Source organism: Alligator sinensis, unplaced genomic scaffold (assembly GCF_000455745.1).
Source record: "Alligator sinensis unplaced genomic scaffold, ASM45574v1 scaffold340_1, whole genome shotgun sequence".
NCBI classification, from domain to species: domain Eukaryota; kingdom Metazoa; phylum Chordata; order Crocodylia; family Alligatoridae; genus Alligator; species Alligator sinensis.
In genome coordinates this window covers 2,740,092-2,764,427 of record NW_005842004.1, presented here as the reverse complement: position 1 = coordinate 2,764,427, position 24,336 = coordinate 2,740,092, and the positions used below count along the sequence as shown (strand labels likewise).

The window sequence follows — 24,336 nt, the reverse complement described above, 5'->3', positions numbered from 1 at the left end:
ACTCTTTCCTGCCTATGCAGGGGGTCGGACTCAATGATCTATTGAGGTCCCTTCCGACCCTAACATCTATGAATCTATGAATCTTTTCCCAATCTTTCCTGTGCAGTTGTTCAACTTGATATAACTATTTGTCAGTGAAGGGATATGGTCTTTCATTTCCTACATCCCAAGAGAGTACAATAACTTTTGAGATAACACCTATTCTGGACTGGGATGGCTCTCTCTCATTTACATAAAAAGAAAAGAACAATGACATTTCTCAGTTTCATCTCAGTGCAGAATCGGGACAAAGTGATCTTTGCGTGTCCAGCTTTTACACAGGTGCAATGCATCTATGTTCAGGAGTGGTGTTGCATAACTCTATTGATTCTCTTGATGATGGAGATAAACATTCTTTTTGTATCCTCAGGTATATTTTTGTTACTCTAAAAATGATACTCTGTATTTTTGGTTCCTGAAAGTGAAATAGGAAAAGCTTTTCATTTTTACCATTTTAATGTAGAATGAATATTCTTGAAATATTTTGTTGGATGCACCATGAAGGATATTCAAATCTGAGCCCTTCAGTCCAAACTGAGGCTTAAGTTAGCTTATTTCTAGCCTTACATTTGGTGGAAAAAACATCTGCAAAGCTTCCTTTCGCTCTCTTATCTGTCAGCTTGACTGATGACTATGCCCTAGTTTAATTCACCTCTTAATGAGCTGTCCATGACTACAAATCATTTTCACCTACCTGCTTCAGCTTTCTGCTGCTTTTCAATCTTCTCCAGTCTCCCTAACAAGGAATCAATTTTTGTTTTGATTTGGGTTAATTCCTTCTTGATTGTTTGCAACTCATCTGATTTCACTGGGAAGAAAGAACAGAAAGGTACAAAGCATGAAAGAAACTACATTTTCACCCACAAAATGTCTCTGAGCATTTTTTCTCTCTCTTTGGTAACTGTACTTCCAAGTATACCTGCTAATAACCACCAGACTCTTATTTCAAGGAGTATTTTGGGGAATAAGCACTTAAAATCAGTGATGTCAGGTACAAATGCTGAATACTAGTGGTGTGTTTCATACTAAATCTTGGTGACAGCAGGTTATATATGAGAGGCATTGCTCAGCAATACATGTTTGAGACAAAACATTTAAGGTCAAAGCAGATTCAGTCCTAGCAAGTGCAAATAACATTTAGTGACAATAAGCCTATAATGTGAGGCAGACTCAAATACTGGGAATGATTCAAACATGACAGGCAATATACAGTGTGTAATGCTCCTTTGCGGTGCTATTTTGTAATAATAATAATAAAACCCCCTTGGCTGCACTAGGTATTTTTCAGCAAGAGTGAATGGTAACAAATGCAGGGATGGCCTGGAACATAACATTATAGCCAAGACAACAACTTCATTGTAACAGATGTTAAGTATTATTGCTTTTTAAAGCTTACAATTCACAGTAATTTCATGTACCTTTTTTGCAGCTTTTTTATGATCACACCTTGGGCAAGGTGAGCCACTTCCAGTAAATTAAGATGTAGAAAGCAGTTTCAAAATTTTGTAGCATTTTGTTTTTAATGTGTGCGCCTCCTCACACTCCCTCCTCCCTGCTCTACTGGACAATTTGTGGTATTTTGGTTTCATCAGAAGAAGGAAGCAGTGGAGAGAGCACAGACTACCATGTCTTGCCCATTTTGAGACTCAGAAGAAGCTGCAAACTACATACCCAGCTGTCCCCTCTTGCAGGAGGAAATTTCAAGGGATCTTTGCAGTAATTTCATTTTTTAATTTCAGTATCTGGATCTTTGTGCCTCCTCTTGATCTCTGCAACATGGCTCTTAAGGAACTGCATGATTATAGCTTCTGCAGGCAATGAGGGAGTGGCAGCATGGACCAATAATTGAGTCACCAAGTCCTCCTACCCTTATCTCCATGGTAAGGTGACCTGCATCCCTCTTATTCTACTCCTTCCTCATGCGTGCATCTTAGACCAGTGATGAGCCCTTACTGGATTGAAGGAATATAGGGCAGATTGCAAAGTATCTCCCCCTGTGCATGATTTCCCCTTATGTGTAAAGTTTCCTCTTCATGACTGGATCCTGGGGGAGCAACAGGGCTCCTGTACTGTGGGTGCCTATTAATCCCAACCTTGGAGCCTTCTGAGCTTTCTCCAGTCAATATATTTGCAGCAGCCTTTAAACAAATGGACCCACCTGAACAGAATTGGAAGAGTTGCCTGGCAGAGAGACAGAGTTTGTCCCAGAGGGGACACTGCAGGCTCTGAGGGCAAGTGAAGCTGTTTGGGAGCAGCCCTGTTGGAAGTGGAAGGGGTGATGTAACCCCAGCACAGTTTGGAAGAGAGCCCTTAGCAAAAGCCTGGGAAGGGCCCTGAGCTGGGATTGGCTGAGAGGCTTGGATAAAAGGGGGAGCAGTTTTTCCCGTGGGGTGGGGGGCAAGAGAGAGAGAGAGGGGGTTGAGGGACAGGCTGGAGACCGGCTTGAGAGTCTCAGTGCAGTGGTCCCTCAGAGAGCCCCTGAGAGAGGCCTGCAGGAGCAGAGTGGAGAAGCTGCAGCGGCAGGAGCAGGCAGGGACTGCTGGTGTGGAGAACCCATGTCTGAAGAGACCTGACTGCAGCTGGTGTGGCTGGGTGAGCACAGCAGAGCCGGGGGGGACTGCTGGAGTCTGCCCTAGTTTCCCTGAGGGGTGAGGGGCCCCAGGGGCAGGCAAAGCCCAGGGAGGGGCTGCATTTGCTGGGGCTGTGAGGCTGTGTGGGGCAGCAGGAGGGTTGCTACAGCCTGTAGCCCAGACACTGCTCACAGCAGAACCAGGGAAGGGGGGCAAAGGCAGGGGAAGGCTGTCTTGCAGGAACTGCAGAGAAGCCGCTGCTTGTTGCCCGAAGACCCCAGGAGTACGGAGACGGACACCAGCGCCAGGGAGTGTCCACAGAACATGTGCAGGGACACAGACAATCCCGCTCCCTGAGATACCCCGCCAGGGGCAGAGCACACGGGATCCCCAGTACACCGTGTGCAAGTGAGAGACTGTGTAAATAAGTTCTTGAGGGTTTATTAGACAGTGTATCCATGTGATTATTTAATGGTTATTTGTTATGATGTAAATAATTGAATCTTGTAAATAGTTTCAAAACTGTCTGCAAGGGTGCTTGATTGTAAGGGGAGGCTCTCCACTCGGGGGCACTGCAGCAGCTTCCCAGGGGGGCTGGGCAGGGCTACCCCAGGATCCCATTATTCAGGTGAGGGTGCATGTAGTGTCGTGCCCAGGGTTACATATTGAATAGCGATAACAAGAGTAGCAAATCTCATATTGTTCTTAGGAGAGGCTTAAACCTCTGTTATCTCGCATTATTCTAAGTATGTTCAGCCTTGTTACTTAGCCAGATGAAAACTGAGGAGGCGCCCAAATCCCAGTCCTTCCCATTATTGCATAGTACCTATTACTTATATTCACAGAGCTGGGTCTTAAGTTTGTTCTCAAAGAAATAACAGGCCTCTGTCCAATGTTTACATTTTGTAACAAATTGTCAAAGTCATTAAAACTTGCATAAATATATTTAGAGTGACTTTTGCATTGCTTGAGGGAAGAGCCACATTTCTGTTAATGAATACAGAAGTTCCACAGATCCCTGATACAAGAGAAAAACAGGCCCAGTGTTCAGAGGCAGGGGAAGACAATGCATCAAAGTTCTGTGATTCAAACTGGTGTGTTAAAGTTGAGTCATCAATTGCCAATCCGTTCTTTGTGTTGCTAACCCCAACACAATATAGAAATATAGTCAAGATGGAGGAAGATCAGAGTATCAAATGGAAAGAATTGACCTTAAGAATTCCATTCCATTTCTATTACTTCCATTAAAAAGTACAAAATGGAAAGTGATGCACTTAGGGACCAATAAAAAATTCTGCTATAGAATGGGAGTTATATCACTTGGATATGATAGAAGAGGAGAAATAGCAGGAAATTGCAGAACGTCTATGACTTACCAATACAATGAAGCCATGAAAAAGGCAAAATCAATTCTATGATGTGTCGGGCATGTATTTTCATTAGAAATTGGGCAGCATTAATATCCTTATGCAGTCATTGCGGGGAACTTTTCTCATATACTGTAAACAATTCTAATCATACAGTTACGACAAGATGAATTCAAACTGGTGCAGAGAAGGGCTACTAGAGGGATCAGCAGGATGGAAAAGCCCTCTTATAAGAGGACTAAAAGAGCCTTCCCTTTGTTAGCTTAGGAAAGTGAAGATTCAAGAGGGATATGGTTTGTTTATAAATACATCATGGGAGCAAGCAGCAAGAAGGGAAAAAGAACAAACTAAAGAGAGAACAGCGTTGGTACAAGAATAAACTGGTATACATTATCCACAAATAAACCGAGGTTGGAGAGCAGAAGAATGGTTCTAACCATTAGAGAAATAAACTTCCACTTCTCAACTACTTCCAGTAGGAGCGGTGGAGGCAAAAACCCCAGCTAGTTTTAAGATGGAGCTTGATCAGTTTATGAAAGGTACTTGATGACCCTGGAGGTCCATTGTAGTCTTATGTTCCTTATGCAAACATTCTTAAAACAATTCTGCAGGAAGAAAAAGTGCTTTCGGGTGTTTATTTTTACTTATAAAAATGTGAAGCTAGAAATGGCAAGCTGCACTCAGCTCAAATCAGAGAATTAAGTTGTATGTAAATGACATTTTCAGAAATGGAAATGCTATTATAGAATTGCAGCAATACTTGGAACACATTTTCTGCTGCAAACTGATTATCTTGCAATGTATGATTCAGATTTCTTTGGATAAAATGTCATGTATTTTTTAATCTAAACACCTCCAGTTTAATACCTAACATTTTATCTTATTAGGGGTGCTTTAGCCTTCAGTTAAAAAATGTGTTAGCTGATGAAATTAAAAATAAGCTATAGTAATCAAAGTGAATCCATTAATTTAAAAGCACAGCTCAGTATAAATAAGCTTCTTTTAAATACCTCCTATCCATCCATGCACAAATGGAGTGGCATTTGATTCATGTTTCCTTCTTATTTGCAGTTTTATAAAAATACTTAAAGGGCTTCTGTTTCTATTTTTCTGCCAAAAAAAACGTTCTATTGATGCTAAATGGCAATCTCCATCTGCTGCTTCATACTGTTAACATGGAAACCCACCACTTACATGCTCAGTTCATTGTCCTAGTTTTTCCAGGAAGGGTGATTCTTCTAGTTTTTAGATTTAAAAAGGGGAAAAAACAAAAAAAAGTGCAAAATAATAATTATAATAACCCCTCCCCCCCCCCCCCCAATCAACAACCCATACATTTGCTCCCTGCATTTGGTTACCTGAATTTAAGTCAACTATCATCAGAAACAGAGCTATCTTGCTTTTTATGTATTAAAAAAGCAAGCTGGGAGGACATACTTCTAAGTTTTGCTAGAGCAAGAATTCACTGCATCAAAAAGCAGCTAAAAAGCACTATTTTTGCAGATACTCTTACTACTGAGAAAGATAGTGCTTTGTGGTAAGTTTTGGAATTTGTATTTATTGGTATTATCATCTGCATATAATGTCTCTGCTGCATGGCACAAATCGCACGTTTCTTTATGTGGTTCACTGATATTTCAAAGCAGCCCAAAACCTGACTTTATAATTCAAACCGCTTTAATTTTCAAAGGGAAATCTTTGGAATCCTGGCTTTAAATTTACCCTTCCTGTTGTGGTTTGGAGCTATTTTCCAGATTCACTTGGTCTGTGACTGGGATCTTGCAAGGACAACTGTTTTTGTGAGATTTCTGCCAAAGATTTTGAAATGTTTATATGGCAACCTGTTTCAGCCAAAATGCAATTATATCTTTCAGGAACAGTTCATGTGATCTTAACATTATTAATTCTGAAACAGAACTTTTGGCCTGATTTGGCCTTGAATTTGATTTGCAAAAAAAAGTTCAAAGCTAAAAGAAAAAATGTGATTTTACTTCCCATTGGAGAGATCTGCTATTTAAATAACAACAACAACAACAATAATACAATATAATTAGAAATCATGATATATTAATTCAATGCCTGTGTATTAAATGTCTAGGAAAAGAGGCATCAAAACAATGAACTGTTTTATTCCACAGGTCAATATAACTTATTTTTTTTCCTGCAAAATGGGATAAGTAGCAACAGAACACACATTCTCTACTTTCAAACTTACAGTCCCTAGGGGACTGCTTGGCTATTTTTCTGATAAACTTCTTATAATAAGCCGATTACATTCCTGTCCAAGTCAACAAAATCATGTTTCTTCCTTTATGATGTGCTGGTTGGACCTGAAAAAAGGAAGTAATTCTAAAGGGAAATCAAGCATGCAAGTCTATATGCAATGTGCAATGTGCCCGATTCCTTTTTAAAACTTTTGATTTCACCTGATTCATTTTCAGGTGTGCTGGATGGAGAATGAATATTTTTCTATAATTCACTGAAGGATGTTAAAGGGTTTTAGCAAATGCAGTCCAGATGAAACTAAAGTACACAGAGTTTTAAAAACTCAGGGGTTGAAAAAATGCAGTTCAGGGCTTTTTATGATACATCTTGCTGCTCACTTAAGCCTTAAGGGCTAGATCCAAAACTCATTGTCAATTGGAGCCCTTTCGTTGACTTTAGATCATGTTCTAATACAGCCTGCTGAAGGACACGTCCATCAAGGAGAGTACATATTTAGTTATCTATTTTTTCCATTTCTCTATTAAAAATATGAGGGTTCTTCAATCTGCTTCACTTCATATGTATGACATGACCCTTCAGCTCCTGGTCCAGAACTGCACAACACTTGGGTGCCTCAGTCTACACTGACAGCTATTAAAATATTGACATTTGCCACAGAGCAAATGTTCTGATACTCAGAATGAAGCATACAGCAAATTCTGTGCTACTAAAACTTCTAAGCAGCAGACATTATGATCTTAATGGCAAAGACTGTGCCACATGCATTACAATGAGAATCCATATTTATGGTAAGGAAGTTTCTCAATCTATGGGGACATGCTAAGCTTCTCGGTTCTCTAAAATGTAATCACAACACCATGTTTCTAGGTAAGCCTGTTCTAATTGACATTGTCAAAAATCAATATGAAAAACAAAAACTCCACTGAAGAAGTTTATCCTCTCAAGGCAAATCTCAAGAAGCTCATTTCTATCAGACGAGGTGTACAAACAGGTAATGAATTGCATGCCCCTACCCTACTAACTTTTCATAATTAATAATACAAAAGAAATAGCAAAAGGCACTAGGGAAGATGTGCTGGGTGAATCTGCAGCCACTCTAGTTCTTTGATTTGCTATGGGAAAAACCTCAGCTTCAGAGGCTGGAAAAGAGAGGTTAAAATAGATTCTAAACACTGCTGAAGTGAAATAGAACATCTTGAGGCATGTGCTGTCATTCTAAATTGATATTAGGAGTCTCGATATATTGAAAAAGGCACTGAGGAAATAAAAATAGAGTGGTACCACAAAGGGGAAATGTTTAAAGGGGAAGATGCAAATGAGGAAATCCTTCAACCCTGTTTGTAGGCTTCCTTAAGGGAGCACAGCGGAAAAAGGGAGAGTTTCAGACATGCACTAAATGTCCGTAAAAACTTCATGACTAATATATCAGACACTGGAGGTGAGATTCTCTATAGGAATCTGCTCATAAGAATAATTCTGGATATTACAATGGCAGTGGGGATGAGAGTCCTAAGAAGCATCAACTGAACAGCAGTTTCACAGTGAGCAACACTGCTGAGTCGTATGCATTTGAGCAATCAAGAATGGACAGTATGGAGGTTAAGTTTGTGAAGTCTCTGTTCTCTCCATCCACCACTTCACAGTGTCCTCACATAGCCAGTTCAATTATTCCACTACCCACATCAAAAGTCTGTGGTTTGGTACCCTCTGATTTTACTGAACAAGGTCTAAAGTCTGCTGAATATATTTTTTGCTATTCATATGACTGGTATTCTCCTGTGTTCAATGGTCCTGTCCATATATGTGCTGGGGAAGACTGGGTGTACCCTGACCTAGACTGTTTATGCTTTTACACAAAAAACCACCACAAGGTAAGAAAGTTATTAATTGATAATAAGGGCATAAAGGACCTTTGTGACAACACAGGCTGTTGGAATTCTCTGACTTAATTCTTTTAAAACTAGAGCATATCTTTCTAAATCTAACTATTACTTCTACTACTACAGAAACCTTTTCTTAAAACCTTTCTACTATCCAACCTTTTCTTAAAAGGTATTTGTGATGGAATGTCCACAATCTTGGGTAAAATTTTCAATGATTAATTACCATCACTTAAAGATTTGTCACTTGTATCTAATCTGAATTCATGTAGTATCAGCTTCTAGCAACTGGTTCATGTTATGTGTTTGTCTGCTAGAGTGAAGAGACTACCATCAATGTTTTCTTCATCAAGTAGTCATTTACAGTTTATGAACAAGCAACTTCACCTTTTTTTTTGATAAGCAAAACAGTGCACTTTTAGGCCCCTGACAGACATTCATATTAAGGCCTGATGGTATCTAATTTGATCCCAACAAATTTACCTCTTGTCTTGCCACACACATGCGAGGCAGGATACGTGATTTTGAGATTGTGGATTAGTTCCCAATTGCATTTTACTTGCCCAGATCATGACCCCAGGCTCCCCTTGCACCAACAAGTTGAAACCCAGGTGCCCACAATCTTCTGACTGTTAGTTGGGGCTGGGGACTGAACTGGGATCTGGAACTGATTCTAGTCTAGTCCCCAGTTGCAGCCAAGAACAACTTGATGGTCAAAACCCCAGCGGGGGCAGACACATGGTTTTTACTGAACCCTGGGCACAGGGACTCCAGGATCAGGCTGCTGCAGCCTGATCCCAGGGTCCTCACATGCTGGGATTTATAAAAATGACCATGTGCTGCCCTCATGTGGGCAGCACATCAGGGTTTTACAGGTCTCAGTGTACGGGGACCCCAGGACTGGGCTTCAACAGCCCAGTCCCAGAGTCTCTGTGCCAGGGGATGAGTAGAGTCATTTGTGCTGCCCAGCTGAGCACTAAACAGCTTTATACTCATCCCTGGCCACAGGGTACCCAGGTTTGGGGAGCCTGTCCCTGATCTTGGTGGAACCTTTTAAAAACTGCACGTGCAGCTGGACTGCACACTCAATTTTGACATCCCTGAGGTATGCAGGTGCCAGAGATGTCAGAAAACCATGTGTGCAGCTGAGATATACACAGTTTTTAAAGGTCTGGGGTGCAGTGAGTCCAAGACTGGGGAGATGCTTCCTGATGTTGGGCTCATTTCACATGGGGATCTGCCTCCAGGAGTTGAATAGGGGTCTGGGGTCCAAGGACTGGTCCTGTTTGCAGCCCGATTGTGTAGGGGACAGCTGTGTCCTGGACCCTGGGGCTACCCCATGCTGGATCCTGACACACAGCTGAGTAGAACAACCCCAACTGGCCACATGTTCAATTTAAGGTTATTTAAGTAATAGTGGCACGTGCTATGACAAGAAATGCAAAACCTGCCAACACATCTCCACCACCCCCCACTATTACTATACCCCACAACAGAGCCATCAACATCCCAGGATCTTACAGCTGCACCTCCAGAAATGTAATATATCTCATCCAATGCACCAAATGCCCTGATGAAAAATACGTAGGAGAGACCAAACAACAACTGTGCACCAGAATGAACGCACACCGGAAATCTATCAAAGACAGAAATACCCAATTACCTGTGGGGACACATTTCTCACAAGAAAACCACTCTCTCTCCAATCTCTCAGTCCTGATCCTCAAAGGAAACTTACAAAACACTTCCCAGAGATGAGCCTATGAACTCCACTTCATCAACCTCCTGGATACTAAAAATCATGGACTAAATATAGACATTGGATTTATGACACATTATAACCTGCCTGACATCTGACTCCCCAGGTATCTGTCCACTTTCATCCCCCTTTTCTCTCCCCCCCTCCCCAGCCTGTCTCTCACCCACTGACTCCTCAATCTGCATTTTCACTGACTACCTGTCTCGTATGCATACCAGCCCAGCCGCTGGCTTCTTTACTTTTCATTCCATCCAGGAAGAGTACACACCAACTGCTGAAACTTCCTTAGCCTGACGAAGGGTTTTTGAACCCGAAAGCTTGCTTAATAATTATTTTCCAACTATTTGGGTTGGTCTAATAAAAGATATCAGATTCACCCAAGGAACTTCATCAGTAGACATTTTATATTTTATTCTGGGTCAATGATGAAAACATTAAACTGCATAAGACCAAGAAACAATCTCTGTGGACCCCACTAGAAACACTCCTGCTCACTGAGGATTCCCTGTATTTCCTCCAAGACTCTGGGTCCCGCATCTAGCAGCAAATGTTGTCAACTTCTGTCAGGGTGGAATGGGGCAATTCAAAAGGGTAGGACTACTATGTTGTGATCTGTGGAGAGGTCTTTTTTATAATCCTTTTCTTAGTTTATTTTCTAGTCTTATTTTTTATGCTTTGTGTTTCCCCTTGAGAGCTAGCTTGTCAAGTGCTACCCAGATCTCACTGGATCCTTACATCCTACCCCCCTCCTGTCATCTCTCAGATGGGTGCTGAGGGACCTGGCTAGGAAAGGGAATTTTCCTAGGAATACTGCAAAGGGGTTGATAAGGAGGGAGTGGGACAAGTCTGCCTTTTATGGGGCACCTCAAAATCCTAGCCCCCACTGACTTGTGGGTAGACTTTAGCTGGAGAACGGCTTAGGGACATCACCCTCACAGAAACATGTCCTCGCTGAGGCATTAGGCAGTCAGCAGCGGTTCTTATATGTTACTCTGGCAGAAGCTACAACCATTGAGGCACTGAATGTCTGGAGTTGGTCGGGCCTTTGGATTCTAAGTGGCCTGAAGTGGGGATGGTAGCTCTTGGGCAGCCTCTACTTCTCCATACTCTTGCCTGGGTATATGCATCAACAGTCTTAGTGTGATGGTTGCAGGACTCTATACAAATGTATTCATCAGGTATCTGATGAGATGTTTCATGTATACACCATGATCCAGAGGCTCACCAGTTGCCTACTACTGCTACCTACTCTGAGCACAGCTTACAAACTTCCTTTACTGAGCTCCCAACCCTACTGTGTCCTCTTCAGAGCGCCCAATAAGATAGATTTACATGCATTGATTCTTCTGCTTCCACTGAAGTCTGGTGAGAAATACTAGTGATATAAAAAAGAACAGAATTGGTCCCATCATTTCCAAAGTAATCAGTGGGACAAAGATCAAACTGTAGCTTTCTACAACAAAATAATTAATAACATTTAATTACAACCTATTTCCTTCACATATAGCATGAGGTATTATGTGGTAAGTTTGAACAAGCTTCTTTTGGGTAAGATGGCATAGAAATAAATCAACATTTCAAATGAGGGTAATTTTTAAATGAACTTTAATGTAAATGCAATTAATTTAGTTTCCTTCAAACTCTGAAGAAGTGTTTTCTGGCATTCAGAGTTAAGTGTGCCCATTTTTGAAGCAAGCTCAATTTCCAAGTCGAGGCAGGCAGGAACTAAAATAGGGGTTTACAATGGAAGCAGCTTGCATCCTTATCTATGGAAACAACCATTATAACAGTTATAAGGAGTTCCCCCGTATCAAAGCCAGGGTATTGTTTCACAGGTAACTCACTCACATTTGGATCCTGAAGTGGAAGCCCCACTAGATGTAGATCGTGATCCCCCTTTCATGGAAAAAACTCCTTTCCCTCTGCGAGTTGCCGTGACAGCCACACGAGGACGTTTCAATGGTATCACTGCACGAGGAGGCGGTGGTACACGACCATGGTAATCAAATAACCTTAGGAAAGTGAGAACAGTGGTGTCAGATGTGGTTTCCTGTCACGGAAATTCTATCAACTAAAGTTTCATGTTGTCTTAGAAAAAATGACCCGTGTAAATCGCAACTGTTCCATATCATAGTCAAATTAGATTTCAAGGGCCTCTGCACATTAACTGCCAGATTTGGATTTCAGTCACAGTCTAGTGCATTGCTCAGATTTTTGTGTAATTTAAATGAGGGATGCTTTATGGGGATCTGTTATTTGCAGTCTGGAAAATCCATAACCTGCTCTCTTCAGGTTCATGTGATTTCATTGCACATAACTAATTGCAGCACATTTTGCTGTGATGACATTTCAGCTCCTTTATTATATGCAAAGTTTAATTTTAGTTTTCCAACTTCTAAGTGCATATATAAGAAAGGAAATTAACTGCCCTCAATCAAAACATTGCCATGAAAAACATCCTTGGTGAAGACAGTGCAGCACTGTTACCCTGCCAAATGATGGATTTCACCATTAATGGAGTAATGTAAGTGACTTTTCACTAAGAAATCTTTGTAGCCTTCGGAGGAGACACAGAAGGCATAAAGGAGTGTCCCATCCATGACAGACTTTACGTGTATTTACTTTATCAAAAGATTACATGCTTGGAACCGCCAGAGCACCGAGGACAACTGTAACAAGTGCCCCTAGTCTGAGCTTAGTTCAAACCATCTATGTTGTGACAATTATATATTAACAGAACTGCCTGTAGAGTCAACTAAAATATTGCTTGCATCCCCATGATCTAGTGCTCCACCACTAAATTCCTGAACCCAGATTTACTCACATGCACACAAGACAAGGGATAAGGGAGCAAGAGGTAAGAAAAGGTGATGAAAGCCATAGAATGAACATTCATATATAAATCTGTGGACTGAGTGAATAAAAACCTGAGCACCTGGGATGGAAGGAGATCAGCACTTCATTGATATCAAATCCCTTCCTTCACATCCCCTTGTAGCTGCTCCACAGTGATTCAGTTTCTGTAAATAGGAAGGGGAAGTGAGGGAAGTGGTTGAGTGGCCATATCCATCACTCAGCCACTAAACTTAAGGAAGGTTTGTAGTTTCCTCTGCTGTAAAGTCCCTGATGCGAGTTGGACAGATAACAGTTTTGCCAGTATCCAGTGTTACTGATATAAACTGTTATCATATAACGTATCTACATGCTCCCATGGTCACAGAAGTGGAACAAAGCCAGTTTAACTATATCTCTGTTTAATTCTGAGTTAAAGTTATTAATTTAGTGCTACTATACCACTATAGGTAGGGACCTACTGAATTCGTACTTGTGTGATTTTTGCGGAAAACATGAAATCAGACAGGCTCCGCAAGAAAGGGTGGGCTTGGTAAAAAATGGTGGGCTGACTGAACCCCCCCCCCAAAAAAAAACAACAACAAAAAAACAACCAAAAAACCCCAAACCTACCAGCTAGCAGAGAAAAGGGCAGGAAGCCATGCAGTCTTGGAGCATGGGGGCAGGGATGCTCACACCAGAAGGCAGGGAGGCTGCAGGCAGATGCACTGGGGTCCAGGCCAGCTGTGGCAGGCATCTGGGAGGCTGCAAGCAGCTGCACCAGGGTTCACAGAGCCCTGGCCCAGCTCATTGCCTGCAGCAGACGTACATGTGCAATGAGCCGGGCTGGGGCTTCATGGACCCCGGTGTAGCTGCTTGCAGCCTTCCGGCTGCCTGCCAGAGATGGCCTGGTACTGCAGTGCAGCTGCTTGCAGCCTCCCTAGTTGGGAATGGTCCGAAACTATGGCTTAATTACCCTGATTAAACCCAGGGAAGCCATTAATCCAGGCTTAATACCACTTAATCAGGGTAATTAAGGTGAGGTGTCAGGCATTTAGCAATCTGTGGGGAGGGGTGAGACTTCCGGCAGCCCTTCAGCCAATTAGATGCATGGGGAGGCTCTGTCACATTCAGCCCATGAAAATGGAGGCTGGCCCTGGGATCTGGCTGTGAAAGTGACTGGCTGCCTTCTCAAGTTTGGTAGCCCCATAACTATAGGGCCATGCAGACATAAGAGTTACTTTTTAACAGATGGTGATTGCTCCCAAGTAGTAACACTACCACCCCTTTTAACATGTTTTAAAAGTAATATCTGCCCACAGCAAGGATTACATTCTCTCTTGGTTAGATCACTCTCCTGCATCTCTGTCCTTGGAAATTTTCAAGAGCAGGTTGGACAGATACTTGTCTGGGATAGTCTAGTCAGAGACAATCATGCCTTGAGCAGGGGTGTGGATGAGACAACGTCATTATATCACTTCCAGCAGTACTCTCCTACCATCCTATCTGTTTAGAGCACAAGTCTAGGTCAAAAGCAGTACTTAAACAATGGGTAGGTGAGGGAAGAATGAGTCCGGGGCACTGCCTAAGGGGAGAGGATGGCAGAATGGAGCAAGGGGTGCATCATTACGCTATCCAACCCCAGAGGTTGGCAACCTATGGATCATGGGTCTGATCTTTGAACAGCAATCCATCCTGGACAATGACCAACTTAGGGCAGCCTTGGGGAATAAACCTGTCCTGACTTACAGGCAGCCCCCCAACCTCAAACAACATTTCTTCACCAACAGACTTCCCAACTCCTATTCTCACCAACCACCAATCTTTACAACAGACCCAAATGCTAGCTATTCCCCTGCATCAACACAGACCACATCACGACTGGACCAAAAAAACAGAGATAACATCTGGGTTTAATTCACGTATTCCTTTACCAATGTGATATATGCCATACAGCACCCATATGCTGTCTACATTGGACAGATGGGGCAATCCATATGTGAAAGAATGAATGGAAACTTATCTGACATCAGTTCCAGAAAGACACACAAGCCTGTGGCCAAACACTTTAACCTCCTTTGGATGTTCCAAATGACTCCAAAGGAAACATAATGAATGAAAATTCTTGTTTCTAGGTAAGAAGGAAAGGAAGTGACCAGAGAATCGTGACCTCTGGCTATCCTGAATCAGTGTCTACCAGGCAGCTGTTTTAGAGGGCCAAGAATGAGAGTAGCCCCTTAATGTTGTTCTGACTTATACTTTGGCAAGGGGAGACCTTTGATCAAGAAAAAAATATAGAGGGTGCCAAGACTGCAAAAGTAACTTCCTTGCCCTACTTAGCTGTTCCTCTTTGCAAGGAATCATAACAAATGACCCATCTTCTCTGTTTTGCATGTACTATCTGAATCTATACTGCTGTGGCAGCTGCATCAAAGTAACATATGCATATAGTTATGTGATGGCAGATAACAAATCTCTTCAGCTTTCCAGGGGGATGCCTAAAGATTACATTTTTCAGGAGACATTCCACATCTTTTCATACATATAAACATCATGAAAAACACTTTATCAAACTGTTATATCTAAGGAAACTCTACACCTACTATGTATTCGATGAAATCATGCTGGGAAGGAACTCTGCAGGAATAAAAAACCATGGGTTTTTCTTTTCATATCCTTTAATCTTCCAGTAAAGAAAAAACTCAAAAAGGTGTCAAATAGGGAGAGGGTACCAAAAGAACTGCTTAACAAGCAGAGGTTGTGCGGTGATAGAGTGGAATTCAAGGTTTTCTGTAAATCACATCCCCTAATGTATGCTATTCTAAGAGTCTACTGTTCAGTGCATAATAAAGACAATTAAATATGAATAATCTAAACAACAACAAAAAATAAACTCTAACCAAAATGTGACAGCATTATAATTAAACAATAAAAATTGTGTAGGAAATATAAAAACAGAATCTCACGTACCGATTGTAGAAATCATCTCTGTAGTAATCATAATCAAAGACATAACCACTGAGGAAAGAACACAAAAAGCAATAATGAACTGGCTTATAGAGAAGTTACATTCATTAAAATCTTTTCAGCATTATAATATTACATTGTTTTCCCAGAAGAAAAGCTTTTTCAATGCTTTTTACTGTCTCTCAAAAATATACATTATGTACTATACATTATATTTGTTAATGCTAGTGCATGCTGCCATTCTAGAGCAGATTCAGGAACATCGGCTATTATTAATTGCCATTATAGAGATCAATGAAAGAAGATGATAGCACATACAAAAAGAGACTAACACAATATAACAACTCCATAATTAGATAATTGTTAGTCTAATTTTCTGACGGCTCAAAAAGGCAAACACTCTAAATGCTGGGGTCTTTATCTTGTTCCAATTTGTACACATCCAGGAAAGCCAATAACCTTGAATGATGAGAAAAACAAATAAAAGGTACAAGTAGTCCCATGATTAAGAACAAAAAATAGTAGAGATATCAAACCCAGAGAAATACAAAGTAGATGGAAATGTTGCCACCTGGGTAATCTAAACCTGTTTCTGAGAATTCAATATGGAGAAAGGGAAGAAAAGCTAGGAAAACAAGTGACATATCTTACAAATAGTAACTTCTGAAAGATTGTTGCAGTATTTTTCCTTCCTTGAAAGAGAACATGCATGTCATCCTGAGGCAGAAATAGGCCAGCCGCATGTTTAATATGGAAACATTAAGAGAAACATGCAGGTAAATAATTGGAAAGGCGCAGAGACCCACCAAATTTTGTATGGCAAAAGCAAAGTTAATCTTGCAAGGTCATTGAACTGAAGAGCTGTTAGTGGTCTACTTACAATAAAGTATACTGAGGTAATGGGTGAAAGTCTAGAAAGACTAAACCTACTTTGTTCTGGCTGCCTGAGAGAGTCAACTAGAACAAGTATCTTGGGGTAGAATCCATTATGACATGAGAAAATAAAGCAAACTGAAAATAATGAAAGTACCACAGGAAAAATGAGACGATTTAAAACAGGAAACTAGAAATGACAAAGTATAGAATAAAACTGATTAGGGATTCAGGATAGGATTCCTCTCCCCAGTGCGTGAGATGTTTTTCCATGCAAATTTATTCAGGCTTTTTACAGGGACCATGTTGTCATCTTTTACTGTAATTTAAGCAAAATTCCCATAATTTTCCCAGATAAAAGCATCAGGCATGCCACCAGTGATAACAGCAGTTACTGAACTCTAACAAGATTTTTTTCCCTACAACCTGGATAATATATATGATTTTGAGATGTACAATACTTTCTTATAGGTAAGGATTGAATTTTTAAGCTCTCTTTAGTAATAAAGGAAAGCTAACCTGTAATATCTTTGCAATAGTTTTTCTGAATATAATCACAGTCTCTTATTGCGTCTTTCACTCAATAGCCATTCTATATGATTGAGGACATACATAGAAATCAGAGATAGCAAACTATTATTTTATTTACTGCCAGTCACAGAACACTAACATTTTTATTTAGCTGTATGATTAACTGATGCAATAAGCCTGAGTTTAATATGTAATTTTATTGTGTTTTTAGGTGGAGAGAAGAGGATATTTAAAGGAGGAAATTTAATGTAAAAGGCCTATCCCATAAAAATCCTTCATTTTGGATAAAATCTCTTTTACCTGTATGGCAATCAGATAATAACTTTTACATGGATTAAGTACATGAAGCAGAGGTAACAAAATCTAGTGTCATAAATTTAACCCGGGTACACCCAATGGTGTGCACTATTCTCAGTCGAATGGGATGGGTAGGCAGGAGGGGGGTGCTGTGAGAGGGATGCCAGAATTTCGAGCAGATCCCTCTTTCCTCTAAAGTTTGCCTAAGCCCAAAGTTCTTAACTACATACAATTTATTGAGTTACCAACATATATATATAAAACCCTTTAAGATAGATAAAATTACAGATATAAATACAAATATACATATAAAAGTCTGTTAGCTGGAGGAAGTTGGCACTAGGGAGGGCATTCGGGTAAGTATCTGTGCCTCAGGCGCAGAAGAGGGGTGGATCCCAGGACTGTCAATCCAGCAAGTTTATATCACAAGTGGGTTAGCTAATAAAGACATCCTTACAGAGCCCATTATACAGAATTAATACACCCAACTATTTATAACACCAACAATAACAATAGATACCAAATAAAAACCATAACTATACCACATATTAGATGCACCCTTTCTGGGTTCCAACCACTTGGTCCCTCAAATGGGATAGGGTCTTCTCCCCCCAGGCCCACTCCCCCTGAGGTCCCTTGCCCGGGGGCACCTCCCTTGTGGGACCTGGGTTCCCGGTAACTCATGATCCTTCCTCTGGGGCTGTTGATTTGGCCTCTGGGTCCCCACACTGTCTCAGGCCTCCTGGAGCCATTGGCCTCAAGTTGAGGGTTTTTCCCTCTGGGCCCTGGGCCCCGTTTTGGGCACCCAGGGAGCTCCTATGGGTGCCAAGCCTTCACTGGTTCTGGTTCCCTAGCCTCATGCCAGGGGTCTTTCCCCTTCCTGGGCCCTGCTCTGGGCACCAAGGCTCATTTAGTTTAATGCTGAGCCACACTGATGGGCTCTGGTTATAGAGGCGGGGTTAACTTGAGCAGCCTCAAGCTGCTCCCAGGGCTGACTCTCTGTGTGCTGACCTGTGCATCGTGTGGGGCCTGAGCAGCCTCGAGCTGCTCCCAGGGCCATCTCTCTGTGTGCCGATCTGCACATTGACTGCCCAGCCGCTTGCTGGGCTCTCAGGCTCAAGCCTCCTCAAGTGGCTCCTAGAGCCTGATCCCCATGTGCCAATTTGCATACCACTGAAGCTCAAGCAGGGTCCTGAGGATGGCTTTCTCTGGAGTTCCTCTCTCCTTGCCATCCCTTGTCGTCTCTCCCTAGCCTGCTAAGCACGTTCCCCTTTTATACTCTTTAGGGGTTCCACCCGTGAAGATCTCCGGATCTGGCTGGTGCAGTTCTGATTCAGGTTCAGTTGCTCCTTGCCCCCCCCTTCAGAAAAGGGGGGGGGCATTGCTGCCTTTGTGCTGCCTCTGGACTGGTGGGTGGGCTCCACCAATCAAACAGCAGACACTTGATTCTGGGACTCAACCTAAGCGCTGAAAAGGTAAGCCTGCTACATAACCAAGGGTTAGGGTATTGGCAGCTATGCTTCCCCTGGGAAGCTACTGGTTTATATTTTATGCTAGAAAAGTAGCAGAAGACCCTTCAAGCAGTTCAGGTATGATTGGTTCTAGCTATTCATTAATGGAGATGGGATGACTTCTGCCTCAGCACTTCTTTTTCTACCTCCCTCACCATTGTCTACATTAGCACAGGGACATCTAGATTGCTTCTCTGCTAGTAGCCCTCTTTGCCCTACAATGCATTTTCAGCTGTATCACATTTCTTTATTTCAGCCACATAAGACTTTAATGGGACTACTTAACAGTGTGCATACTTAAGTGCTTTACTGGCTAGGAGTTTCTTTTCACTGATAAGCCATGTTTGGATGAATGCTGTCTCTCCATTACTCCTCATATGGCATGTCTACATGTTGCCATACGGTAATGTTGCTATGGCACAATGCTTTAGTACTTCCTTTTGGAAGTACTATAGCATGGCACAGTAACCGCCTGCACTGTGCTGTGTGCGTGGCGCACAGTTAGGTTTCAATGCTATGTTGCGATAGCAGCATGCTAAAAAGGGGGAGTGCGTCACTATGGCAACATAGCTGCTGATCAAGTGTAGACTCACATGATCACTACGTTGCTGTAGTGTACCCTACGGTGATGTAGTGCATCACTACAGTGATGTAGGATGACGTGTACATGCACCCATATTGTATTAAATATTTTTCAAGCCTTAGCATCTTTGTAGAATTTGGCCAAGCTCAGATCATCATTTATTTAAAAAGAAACTGGTTTTTAACAACAAATCAAACTGTCAGAGGATTCCATTCTTTTCCTCTATTCTATGCACGATTAATTCTTCACTTAAACCTCAATCTTCATGTTTTTTTAAATTTGCAAGAAAAAAAAGCCAACACTTTGGTCACTCCACACATCAAGCTCTTACTATTCTTCCATATAAGCAGGAAGATAGAGGATCTATTTTGAAACTTAAAAAGTATAAATAAATAATTTGCAAATTAAATTGTTGATTTGGGTCAGGAGGTGTCATCTTACTTTTTTTAACATTTGCTGTTGCAAGATTCTGATATTGTAACATTCTGGTCTGATCACCCAAAATAATGTGCTGGTTCTATCATCATGAAGTATTGGTACACAATTTTAAAAGCTGCTGCAATAAATCAGAAGCAAAATAGGGTATCATTTAAAACATACATTTTAATTCTGCATCCTGAAAAATACAAGCAGTTAGCTCAAAACTATTTTCCAAAACCACTTAAAAATGAGGGTAAATAAACTGATTTGGTAAGATACCTCATCTGTTACTGGCAATAACTTCTCAAAGGCTCAGTTTTGCTGAGGTATGAAACATTTTGGCTGCCCTCAAACCTTACTGAACTGAGAATATGATGAGGATTTCCCATGCCTAGCAGAATTGCATCTTGGTGCATTTGGCAGGATAGCAAAGGGTACTTGCTTCCATATCATGTTCAGCCTTGTGTGTTGAAAATGCAATTCACCTCAGAATAGATGGCTTCTTTATGGGCCTTCTCAGCTTATTTTGTGGAGAAAGGGAACAGCTCTACAAAGTTGCCTTCTGCACATGACGCATGTTGTTGAGGGATGCACTACACAGGCAACAGATAGGTAAGCATATAAGAGCCATTAGGATGGAGCAGGCGAGTGCCATTTAATCTACATGTATGGGGACTCAGTGCCTGGGATCACTGGCATAAGCGGGTGTAGGAGACTACAACTATTACTTTATCCAACAGGTTAGAACAATGGAGACAGAAGTGTTGTAATGCAGATCTCTGGCTTGATGGAAAATTCTGTTAGTCCTCAGATGCTCTTTATTTCCTTGGAGAAGGTCCATTTAACACAGGCTTTGTACAGGGAGTTATGACATTCATAGTAGATATTTAGGATTCTGTCCTATGCGTTAAAATGATCAGTAGGGGTACAGTCACTCAAACATATCTGTGGCATGATCGTAGCCACCAGTGTGCTAGCATCAGCTGTGGGATAAATAGGCACATGTGAGGTAGGAATGAAACTTTGGGAAACATTGTCCATGGATCCATATTGAGACACATGAGCAGTTTCCTTCTTTCTTCCCTCTGTAATTGTTCCTCCACAAATGGCAATGGCACATGATGAAAGGCCTCAATGCCATAACTTTCTATAGTATAGCTGTGTTACCTGTTTGTGTCAGTCACGGCCACAGAATACAAAGGGTTAACTCATTTTTGATTTTACTCAGAAACCGGGTCACCTGGCTCTGACTCCTCCCCACTGTTCCCCGACTTATCCACTTCTTCTCCCACGGTTCTCATGGAATCTCGGACATACAAAATAACCGCAGAAGAATGGTGGATGCCACATGGAAGGCTAAGTACAGATGTTCAAAAAGCCCCTGGAGGAAAGTGCTCTATCACACTTTACTTAAAGTAGTTTAAGTTAGAGCATGTTCCAACTGAACAGACGTGTGCTGTTTGGTGAGGGGGAACTTGGGGGGGCTTGGTGCCTGCCTGCACTGGCCAAGGCCATCAGGTGGAGTGTGGTGCAGCATGCCTCCAAGGAGGAGGCTCCTGGAATGGCCCCCTCAGTCCCACCCCTGCCACCAGGTGGGGATTGTCAGCAGCAGGTGCGGGGGGAAGGGGGAAAAGGGAGCACCCCCGGCTGTGTGGACTCAGCCCAGCCCCTATCCTGAAACCAGCCAGCAAGCTGTGGGGGGTGCCCTTGTGGCAGGGGCACTTTCTTACCTCAGCTTCAGCCAGCAGTGGCAGCGTGAGTTCCCTGTCCTGCTTTTCACTTTGCCAGGAATTGTGGTGGGAGGGGGTGGAAAAGGACCCCCCTTGCCCGGTGCCCCCCCCTCACTGGGGACTTGAAGGGCTGGGCTGGGCTCCATTGCAGTGGGGGGTGGGGGGGTCCTTCTCCACCTTCCACCATTCACTGGTGCAGTGAAAAGTGGGACGAGGTCCCTGTGCTAAATTGCTGACTACACCTGGGGGAAAGGAGCCCCCCCGGCCAGGCTGTGGTGCTCTGCAGGGCTGGGGCAGGTACAGGGACAGAAACCCCCCTTCCCCCACCTCAACCAGGCTGTGGCTCACAGCTGGCTAGGATCAGAAGTTGTCGCTGACTTGGCTCAGTGACAGCCGGGGGGGGGGCGGGGGGGGGAAGCCAACCTGGAGCAGGCAAAGCAGATGAGCTCTGCCCAAGGTAAGCATGCCACCCTGCTAGGGGCCCCTGCAACCTGGTGAATGCAACCGAACCTAACACGTGATAGATATGGTACAGACATTTAAAAAAGCACTCTAAGCTAAACGGATATTTTAAGATCACAATAAACCATTTTTAAAGCACCTTGAGTACTATGAACATTTGTTCTGTTACAGCTTTAAAGTACTTTCTGCACACTTAATGCACATTCAGTGTAACATCTGTACCTAGCCAAAAAGTAGTAATAAAGTTCTGGATGGCTTTACTTTCCTCTTTGCATGCTCCTTCACATTTTAGAGGTTTTGCTCCCCTCCATGCTACATAACAGGAGAGAGAATAAAGATCCCTAAGAATAACAAGAACATTGTTGTCAACTCTTGTGATTTTACAGATTGTCTTCTGGTGGTTGATTTCTGTTTTTTTGTCTTGAAGCATCAACTTCTGTAGGTAAGTGAGCACTTGAGAATCACGGCTATTTTTTTTAAGTTTCTAGTCTTCTTGGCTGTAGAAAGAAAAACCCTAAAATGTTATGTATGTGTACCTTAATGGCTCAAAAATCAAGGCTACAAAAAGAATCCAAAATATACTATTTAAAAGAAGAATCCATTATGATTTTCAAGTGCATTTCATGACTTTTTGAACCTGAATCATGATTTTCCAATGCCTGGCAATGCTGTAATAATGTGATTGCATTGAGAAAAACAATCACTATATTCTCCTCAGCTACAGCATTAATTGCTCACACTCATGTATGCAACAGAAAGCCACAATGATTTGGGCAGTGGTAGGGTATAAAACACAGAACAGCAAGTTAGCACAGATGATCATTGGTCCAGAGATTAAGGTCACTGCAGGGCTCTTAGCCTCTTGAGAGTTATAGCAATCTACCAAGCTGTGTTACAAAGGCTGCAGGCAACATTTGTACTGCATAGCATACCAAATACGCAGCAAGCTGCAGACAGAGTGAGGTTTAAACAAACCTGTGTACTAGTGGAGTCAGCAGTTTCCTAATGGCAATGTAAACAGGCTGATTACATATCCACAAACATATGCCATCTCTGCAGCATTAACAACAGAGCTGTGTACATGATGCTACTAACAAAATGAAAGAAAGCAAAACACACTGTAATGCTCACCTCGAGCCCAAAGAAATACAGCAACAACAAATAAAATATGCTTTTGGTATGCAAAAGTCATGACTTATTTTTCTGACCTGCTATCACTAAAACAATCCTGCCTGTGTTGAAAATATTCTGTATCTTTTTAGCCACACTTCACTTAATATTGAGCTTACTTTATATTCTGTTCTCCTTTAAAAAATAAAGGATTCTCCTGGGGCCAGATTTTCAAAGCTGTAATTTTGTAGATACTCAACTTTCATGAGCCCATCAGGAGTCAGACATATGTCAGCCAGACAAACGCAAAATTGTGCAGTTGTACATACTTCTGAAATACGCTTACAGGCATTAGCAAGCCCTTATTTTTGTTAGGGCATCAGGTGTTGAAAAACTGCTGCTACTATACAGTTTTCTCTGTATTCATTATTCTGCTCCTGCAAAAGGAGTTTATAAACCAGGGGTCAGACACTGCTCTTACCTTTCTTCTAAACCAGTGACTCTAAGCTAGGGTGCCTCAAGATTCTTTCAAGGGTGCTGTAGGGTGCCACACAAAGTTAGCACTGTTTGGTTTACAAACATAATTCACAAGTTCAAACCAGGGATTTCAAATAGAAATCTATAGTTGTGGTCTTTCTGAGCAATGTGCAGCAGAAAACAGCTCTTATTATTATGGTGAAAACAAAGAGCTGGCATTTTCCAATGGGGTGCCCTGAGTGTATACGGGGGTGCCTCAAGTTTATCCAGGGGTTCCCTTAGTCTAAAATTGTTGAGAACCACTATAAATATTAGAAAGTTCACTGAGTGCAATAGAGTTATTCTGATTTGGAGACCTGCAAGACAGCAGAACCTGTTCTCAGAATCTTAATTGCAATAAGTGATTCTACCTTGTATATGATTTACTTTTTGCTAATATCTCTTGCTTCTTCCAGTACTGAGATTTACTCATAAGTCAAGGAAATGTTACAAACCAGACACAATATATCTTAATTCAATTGACAGTACTATCACTACTTACACTGTCTATTTGCTCATTTGTTGTCATCATTGGATAAAAATATTCAATCCAAAAGCAATATTCTTTCAATCAAACTCTTTTTAGATGCACTTGTCATCATAATGGTTTAAACTAGTAATCCAGATCCTTGGAAAATCATTTGTCCTGTTGTGTAGAAAGAG

General features: G+C 41.9%; 1 protein-coding gene across 2 annotated transcripts in view; it reads right to left on the bottom strand.

Annotated features, from left to right (window-relative positions):
• Nucleotides 1-24,336, bottom strand: part of RALYL (RALY RNA binding protein like) — a 369,506-nt gene that overhangs the window by 36,922 nt on the left and 308,248 nt on the right. For both annotated transcript variants that reach the window (XM_025201808.1, XM_025201807.1), the window contains exons 4-6: nucleotides 15,644-15,691; nucleotides 11,690-11,853; nucleotides 734-847 (exon numbers count right to left, since the gene is read on the bottom strand). In XM_025201808.1, coding sequence (XP_025057593.1) covers nucleotides 734-847; nucleotides 11,690-11,853; nucleotides 15,644-15,691 — 326 coding nt within the window. The remainder of the gene's footprint in view (nucleotides 1-733; nucleotides 848-11,689; nucleotides 11,854-15,643; nucleotides 15,692-24,336) is intronic.